Source organism: Oryctolagus cuniculus, chromosome 19, assembly GCF_051225735.1.
Source record: "Oryctolagus cuniculus isolate XC-2025 breed Fujian yellow rabbit chromosome 19, ASM5122573v1, whole genome shotgun sequence".
In the NCBI taxonomy this organism is placed as follows: Eukaryota; Metazoa; Chordata; class Mammalia; order Lagomorpha; family Leporidae; genus Oryctolagus; species Oryctolagus cuniculus.
In genome coordinates, this window is record NC_142885.1 from 41779026 (window position 1) to 41787376 (window position 8351).

Here is an 8351-nt window from a genome sequence, read left to right on the forward strand (position 1 = left end):
ATGCAGACTCCTAAGTGTCTGGGGACCAGGACCCATCCTAGATTTGCCTGTGACAGGAGTGAAGGGATCAGCGACTTGACCAAGAGAGGAGTAGCATTTGCCCTTTCCTGACTTCATGAAGACTCTTGGAAGCCTGCCCCTCAGTCCTAGCACACAGCGGTACATCAGGCACCTCGTCTCCTGCACGCTCTGCTCAGGGATCTCCCGACTGCCACTCCTGCCCAGATACTCCACTTTCCATGCAGCTAAAATCCCCCCTGCTGAAAGCCCTTTCAGTGACTTCCTTACTTTCTTTTTGGGTTCGTATTCTTTTTAAATTCTAGAAATAGGAGTTGGCGCTGTGGCATGGTGGGTAAAGCCATTGCCTGCAGTGCAGCATCCATATGGGCGCCAGTTCAAGACCCGGCTGCTCCTCTTCCAATCCAGCTCTCTGCTATGGCCTGGGAAAGCAGTAGGAGGTGGCCCAAGTTCTTGGGCCCCTGCACCCACGTGGGAGACCTGGAAGAAGCTCCTGGCTCCTGGCTTCGGATTGGCGCAGCTCTAGCCGTTGTGGCCAACTGGGGAGTGAACCATCAGATGGAAGAGCTCTCTCTCTCTCTCTCTCTCTCTCTCTCTGCCTCTCCTCTCCCAGTGTAACTCTGACTTTCAAATAAATAAATAAATCTTTAAAAAACAAAATAAATAAATTCTAGAAATAATGGAAACGTTCTTGCTGTAAAATAATTCAAACATTGTAAATGGAAAGATCACATTCTTTGACAATTACTTCCTTTCCATTTCTCAACAAATACCAGTTCCCCCAGAAGTAAACAGCCAATACACACACATTCACATACACACACATTCACAATACATACACTCATTCACAATGCATACACACACATTCACAATACATACACACATACACAGCACATTCACAATACATACACACACAACAATACACATTCAGAATACATATGCATATACACAATACATACACACACAATACATGCACACACACATACTCATAATACACGTACACAGTGACACACATACACACAAAATGTACACTTTTGCATTTAATTCCCACTTCCATCCTCCTGGCCTAGGTCAGCTATTATATCTGTAGCTTGTCTAACATTGTCTTAGAGAGCCTTCATATCAGCACAGGTCTACCTCAGTAATTTTAATAGCTACATATCATGCCATAGTTTCTTTGAAGTGTCTCCATATTTATGGAACTTTAAATTGTTTCTATCTTTTCATTATTACAAACTGGTATGGAAAATTCCTTGTCCAGGCCTTTCTGTATTCGCAATATAAATATTAACAAAGCCAACGTTGTGGTGCAGCAGGTTAAGCCACTGCTTGTGATGCTGGCATCCCATATCAGAGTGCTGGTTCCAGTCCCAGATACTCGGCTTCCAATTTAGCTCCCTGTTAATTCACCTGGGTAGGCAGCTGAGATGGCCCAAGTACTTGAGTCCCTGACACCCATGGGAACTTTTTTTTTTAACTTTTATTTAATGAATATAGATTTCCAAAGTACAGCTTATGGATTACATTGGCTCCCCCCCCCGATGACTTCCCTCCCACCTGCAACCCTCCCCTTTCTCGCTCTCTCTCCCCTTCCATTCTTATCAAGATTCATTTTCAATTTTCTTTATATACAGAAGATCAGTTTAGTATACATTAAGTAAAGATTTCAACAGTTTGCACCCACATAGAAACACAAAGTGAAAAATACTGTTTGAGTACTCGTTATAGCATTAAATTTCAATGTACAGCACATTAAGGACAGAGATCCTACATGAGGAGTAAGTGCACAGTGACTCCTGTTGTTGACTTTACAAACTGACACTCCTGTTTATGGCATCAGTAATCTCCCTATGCTCCAGTCATGAGTTTCCAAGGCTATGGAAGCCTTTTGAGTTCTCCGACTCTTATCTTATTTAGACAAGTGTGGGGAGCAACTCGGACTAGACTGTTACTGGAATTAAAACTTATTCTATGCATCTGCTCTCCCACAATATGGCGCTGAGAAGGGAGAAACAGCTTCTACACAGCTGCCTCCAGTTCAACCAATAAACTGTGGGACCTGCTCCTGATTGGAGGAGAGCAGCGTACTCGGCATGTGGGTAGCAGAGTTGGGATTGGTGGAAGAGGACTATAAAGGAGGAGAGAGACGGCATGCACCAGGAACATCTAAGGGGAACATCTAAGGGGAACACCTGTGCAGCCCCCGAGAGAGCCAGCCGGCGGTGTGCCGCTCCCCTGCGGAAGTGGGGAATGTGGCAGGGGGAACCGCCCTTCCACGGAGGTGGAAGGGTCGGTAGCCCACCCGGGAAGAACCAGCAGCAAACCCGGGGAGGGCCGAGCAGATGAAAGAACAGCGCAGGGTCCTGTGTCGTTCCTCCACGAAGAGGGGGAGCGACATAATGGTGCCGTGACTCGGATATGAAGCCTAGGCAGGGTTTAGTGTCGTTCCTCCATGAAGAGGGGGAGCGACAGACAAGGTCATAGTCAAAGTGGGAGTTCTCTCCTCCCTTCAGAGAAAGGTACCTCCTTCCTTCTTTGAAGACCTGTTCTTTCCACTGGGATCTCACTCACAGAGATCTTTCATTTAGGTGTTTTTTTGTTTTGTTTTTTTGTTGTTGTTGTTTTGTTTTTTTGTCAGAGTGTCTTGGCTTTCCATGCCTGAAATACTCTCAACCCATGGGAACTTTTAATGGAGTTCATGACTCCTGGCTTCTACCTGTCTGCGTTCTGATTGTGTAGGCATTTGAGGAGTGAACCAACAGGTGGAAGATTCTCTTTCTCTACCCCCACCCCCCACCTCTCAAATAAATAACTTTTAAAAATACTATGAATATTTGTTGCTGAACCATTGGGTTGAAGGACATGTGTATTTTAATTCAAAGTATTTTTTAAAGATTTATTTATTTTACTTGAAAGTCACAGTTACACAGAGAGAGAAGGAGAGGCAGAGAGAGAGTGAGAGAGAGAGGTCTTCCTTACGCTGGTTCACTCCCCAAATGGCCGCAACAGCCGGAGCTCAGCCGATCCAAAACCAGGAGCCAGGAGCTTCCTCCGGGTATCTCGCACGGGTGCAGGGGCCCAGGGACTTGGGCCATCTTCTGCTGCTTTCCCAGGCCATAGCAGAGAGCTGGACCAGAAGTGGAGCAGCTGGGACTCGAACCGGCGCCCATATGGGATGCCAGCACTGCAGGCAGCAGCTTTACCCACTATGCCACAGTGTTGGCCCCAATTAAAAGTATTTTTTAAAAGCTCTACCAATTTAGGCTTCTAACAGTGTGTGAAAATGCTTGTCATAATCAAGATACACATATTTTTTATTGTCCAAAAAAGTTTCCTCAGGTACCTTTGCATCTGTGTTAAGGTTTCCTCAGGTGCCTTTGTTAAAGCACCATCTATGTTGCCAGCATCCCTTATAAGTGTCAGTTCAAGTCCTGGCTGCTCCATTCTGATCCAACTCCTTGTTAATGTGCCTAGGAAACCAGCAAAAGATGGCCCAAGTGCTTGGGCTCCTGTTATCAAGTTGGAAGACCCAGATGAACTGGGTCTTTCTGTCTGGTTCACCTCTGGCTGTTGAGGCCATTTAGGGAATAAACCAGTGGATGGACAATCAACCCTCCCCCCAACTCTGCCTTTCAAATAAATAAAATAAATCGTTAAAAAAATCCCAACACTTGCATTCTGATCCCAGGTAACCACTGATCTGCTTTCTTCTATTACAGATTGATTTTACTTTTTCTAGAATTTCACAGAAATGAAATTACTGTGTGCTGTATGTAAGCCTGTATGTCTGTCTTCTTTCGCTCAGAATGTGTCTGAGATCCATCTACATTGTCATGAACAGCACTCATCTGTTGCTTTTTATTGTCAATGAGAATTCCACTGAGTAAATATATCACAATTTGTATACCCACACACTGGTTTTCAGACATTTGGATTTCAGACTGGTTTTCGGACATTTGGATTGTTTCCAGTTTGGCACTATTATAAATGAAGCTCCTGTGAATATTTTCATTTGTATGTGAATGGTTTTACAAAACTATCTCATGGGTAAAGTACCTAGGAGTGGAATTGTTGAGTCATATGGTAAGAGTATGTTAAGCTTCGTAAGAAACAACTAAACTAGGGCTGGTATTGTGTGTGGCACAGTGAATTAAGCTGCCATCCACACTGCAGGAATCCCCACTGCTCCACTTCTCATCCAGCTCCCTGATAAAATGCCTGGGAAAGCAGTGGAAGATGGCCCGAATACTTGGCTCCTGGCTTTGGCCAGGCACAGGCCCAGCCATTGTCGCCATCTGGGGAGAGAACCAGTGGTTGGATTATCTTTCTGTCTCTCCCTCTGACTCTCTGGAACTCTGCCTTTCAAAGAAATAAATCTGGGGCCAGCGCCATGACTCACTTGGTTAATCCTCTGCCTGCAGCGCCGGCATCCCTTTCTCTCTGTCTCTCTCTCTCTCTCTCTCACTGTCTAACTCTATCTGTCAAATAAATTTTTAAAAATAAGAAAGAAGTCTTTTTTTTAATTAAGGAAGAACCCACCAAATTGTTTTTCACAGTAGTAGCTGCATCATTTTATACTCCCACCAGCCATGACAGGGGCCGGCGCTGTGGCATACCAGGTAAAGCCACCTCCTGAAGTACCGGCATCCCATATGGGCACCAGTTTGAGTCCTGGCTGCTCCACTTCTGATCCAGCTCTCTGCTGTGGCCTGGGAAAGCAGTAGAAGATGGCCCAAGTCCTTGGGCCCCTGCACCCATGTGGGAGACCTGGAAGAATCTCTGGCTCCTGGCTAGAGATCAGCGCAGCTCTGGCTGTTGAGGCCAATTGGGGAGTGAACCAGCAGATGGAAGACCTCTCTCTCTCTGCCTTTCCTTCTGTCTCTGTCTAACTCTGACTTTCAAGTAAATAATAAATAAATCTTTAAAAAAAAAAAGAAGAAGGATGGGGAACATGGACAGGAGGGAGGGTAGGGTGAGAAATATCCTGCTCCTAAATCTGTATATATGAATTAGATTTTTTTTATAAAAATATTTATTTATTTGAAAGGTAGATTGCTAGAGAGAGAGAGAGAGAGAGAGCTTCCATATGTTGGTTCACTCCTCAAAAGCCTGCAATAGCCAGGACTATGCCAGGCCAAAGCCAGAAACCTGGAATTCCATCCAGTTCTCCCACATGGGTGGTAGGAACCCACACACTTGGGCCATTAGGTATTGCTTCCCAGGCACATTAACAAGAAGTAGGATGAAGTGCAGAGTAGCTGGGACTCAAACTGGCACTCCAATATGGGATGTGTGCAATAGTGGTGGCTTAACCCACTGTGGCACAAATCCCACTCCATTTCTGCTGTATATGAGTATACAGCATATGTATAGGAGAAAATGCTATATCCAAGGACACACACACACACACAAAACCCACAAGCAACAAACCTCCATGAATATACAGGTGCCTGTGAATGTTGGTTTTTAAATGAAGAAACATTTGACAGGATGAATGAAGAAACATACAACAGGAGACACCCATAACTTTAATGCTGGTTACTTTTGGAGAGGAGTTAACAGCTAGAAACAACATTTTCAGTGTACATTTTTGTACTGTTCAATTAGTATGCAAAATTAGTACTCGGAATAACATCTGCTGAAAATGGAAAACACTGGAAAAATTACTCAAAGTGAAAAACAGTATTTCCACCTTGTTGTGCACCTGATGATGTGGTAGGAAGCAAGACAAATGCATCTCCACTCTCGCAGCACAGCCTGGTGCATACAGCCGAATCCACACATCTTCCGGATGCTTCATCTGCATGCTATGTCTAGAGGGATTTTTTAAATAAGGATAAACCCTCAATACATGTTTGAAACAGAGCCTGGCACCAATGTGATATAAGCTGCTACTGCTATGTCATCTATGAACTGAGAGAATGATTGCCACCACGTTGTCGTGACAATGGCAAAATGTCTTGTCATGTCAAAGTTCATTTCCTTAGCATTTGGCGCCTGGATCCTGGGAGACAGCCATTGAACGTGCCTGGTTTGGTTCTTGCATGTTCAGGGTCTCCTAATTTATCTGGTGTCCTTGGCCTCGCTATCTTTCTGTGTCCAGGGCAGCCCCACCCGCCTTCTCCTCCCCAGGCTGACCTATCTATCACCCCTGCTCAGGACCTAAATTCGGGGCGTCTCCTGAGGCTGCCACTTGACTGCTTGCCTGCATCCAGCTTAGCACAGAGGATACACACACCCTGAGGAGTGTGGGTGAGACAGACACAGCACTGCTGGACTTGAAGGTGAGCCCAGCTCGAAGGAAATGTGACCCCAGAGCAGAGAGTAGGGGTGGGGGTGGAGGGAGCTTCCTTAAGCAGAATGCGAGGATTGGGGGAACTATCCCGGGGCTAAGGCAAAGAAAGCTTAAATTCTCTCTTTCTCTAGACAAGCAGATGGCGCTTCTTCCGACCAATAAGGACCTCATTTCTATGGGCCTGAAGGAATTCAACGTTCTGCTGAATCAGCAGGTAGGCCCAGGCAGTTTGGGTCACACACACAGGCCTGCAGTGTGCTTGGAGTGGGCGCTGAAGGCAGAAAAGGGAGCCTAACTTGCGGCTGGGAGGACAGTGGAGTTAATGGAAACATCTAGAAGGAGAGAGGACAGGAGAGCTCGCAGGGCTCCCGGATCCCATTGCTGACTCTATTCTCGCTTTCCAACCCTCTGCCCCTGCCCGCCCAGGTCTTCAGCGACCCTCTTCTATCCCAGGAGGCCATGCAGACCGTGCTGGATGACTGGGTGAACCTCTACGTCAACTACTACAGGCAGCAGATGACCGGGGAGCAGCAAGAGCTGGACAAGGCTCTGGAGGAGCTTCGGCTAGAGCTGAATGGCCTGGCCAAACCCTTCCTGAACAAATACAGCGTCTTCCTGAAGTCCCGAGAGCACCCAGATCACCAGCTGCCTTCCTCCTAGCCCAAGACCCAGGCCTGCCTGGGGCTCAGAAACCCTTCTGTTCTGGCTCGCGTGCTTCGCGAAGGCGCAATAAAACCCGATACTGGTTTTGCTGGAGTTCCCGGCTCGTCTTTGACCGACCGTCCCGTCCCTAGCTGGTGGAGGCAGTCGGTCCCTTTGCTTTTCAGCCCTCTTTAGATGCCATCTTAGGAGACTTCACTCCTCAGAGCGGAGATCTGCAGCTTTAAGTGTGCACTGGGCGGCCGGCCAGCCAGGGACTAGGGAGAAAGTGCGGGGGCAAGAGGTCGTAGAAAAACTGGGGGGAAATGGGCGGGGGCGGGGGGGGGGGCGCTCGTGGTTGGCTTTCGGAAACTGCGCTCCTGGGGCGCGTCAGCCAACGGAGTTGCTTCCAGCCTCCCAGCCCCGCTCATCCTGCGCCACGCAGGTCCGCCGCACCCTGCCCTCGGCCTGAAGGGCACTGAGTCCTCCCTGGCGTCCTGCGGTCCTTTCGCCCCTCGCACTTCAGACTTAGACGCCCTTCTCCTCAAGGCCAGCGCCCCTCGGCCCAGCTCCCCCGCGCCGGGAAGCACAGCGGCCGGCTCTGCCCGCGGCCCCAAGCTTCCCCTGCCACTTCCCGGCCTACACCCGCAGACTCAGCCTCCTTGTTTTAGGACTTCGGGGGTGGGGGCGTGTGCTGCGGGTGAACGGAAGGCTGGGGAGAAGAGGACGACCCGCGAGACGGGGACGGCAGGAGCGGGCCCGGCAGGCGGAGCGCGGAGGCGGAGGCGGAGGCGGGGGCGGGCCCGGCAGGCGGAGCGCGCGAGGCGAGGCGGGGCGGAGGCGAGGCGGGGCGGTGGCGGGGGGGGCGGGCCCGGCAGGCGGAGCGCGCGAGGGGGGGCGGGGGGAGGGGCGGGCCCGGCAGGCGGAGCGCGCGAGGCGGGGGGCGGGGGGCGGGCCCGGCAGGCGGAGCGCGCGAGGCGGGGGCGGGCCCGGCAAGCGGAGCGCGCGACGCGGGGCGGTGGCGGGGGGGGCGGGCCCGGCAGGCGGAGCGCGCGGGGCGGGGGCGGGGGCGGGGCGGGCCCGGCAAGCGGAGCGCGCGAGGCGGGGCGGGGCGGGGGCGGGGGGGGCGGGCCCGGCAGGCGGAGCGCGCGGGGCGGGGCGGGGCGGGGGCGGGGGTGCGGGCCCGGCAGGCGGAGCGCGCGGGGCGGGGCGGGGCGGGGCGGGGGCGGGGGGGGCGGGGCGGGGGCGGGGGTGCGGGCCCGGCAGGCGGAGCGCGCCAATCACGCGCGGCGTAGGGGGTGTGGCGCGCGCGCGCGCGCGCGCGCGCGCCTGGACACAGTGGGGCGCTATCCGCGCCTTCTTTGGGGTTTTTGCTTTTGTAGGGGAAAAAAGAGGGGGG

General features: G+C 51.0%; 1 protein-coding gene across 1 annotated transcript; it reads left to right on the plus strand.

The window, feature by feature from the left end:
* Positions 1 to 6173: 6173 nt before the first annotated feature.
* AHSP (alpha hemoglobin stabilizing protein) lies at positions 6174 to 7069 on the plus strand. The gene is made up of 3 exons (XM_017337767.4): positions 6174 to 6302; positions 6445 to 6527; positions 6740 to 7069. The coding sequence occupies exons 2-3, from the start codon at positions 6453 to 6455 to the stop codon at positions 6971 to 6973; spliced, it is 309 nt and encodes a 102-aa protein (XP_017193256.1). The 5' UTR covers positions 6174 to 6302; positions 6445 to 6452; the 3' UTR covers positions 6974 to 7069.
* The last annotated feature ends 1282 nt before the right edge of the window (positions 7070 to 8351 follow it).

Bases quoted from the DNA above. Each gene is read 5' to 3' on its own strand.
- AHSP (XM_017337767.4), top strand. From the start codon at position 6,453: ATGGCGCTTCTTCCGACCAATAAGGACCTCATTTCTATGGGCCTGAAG. The intron at 6,528-6,739 runs GTAGGCCCAGGC...CTGCCCGCCCAG, and splicing joins ACGTTCTGCTGAATCAGCAG to GTCTTCAGCGACCCTCTTCT.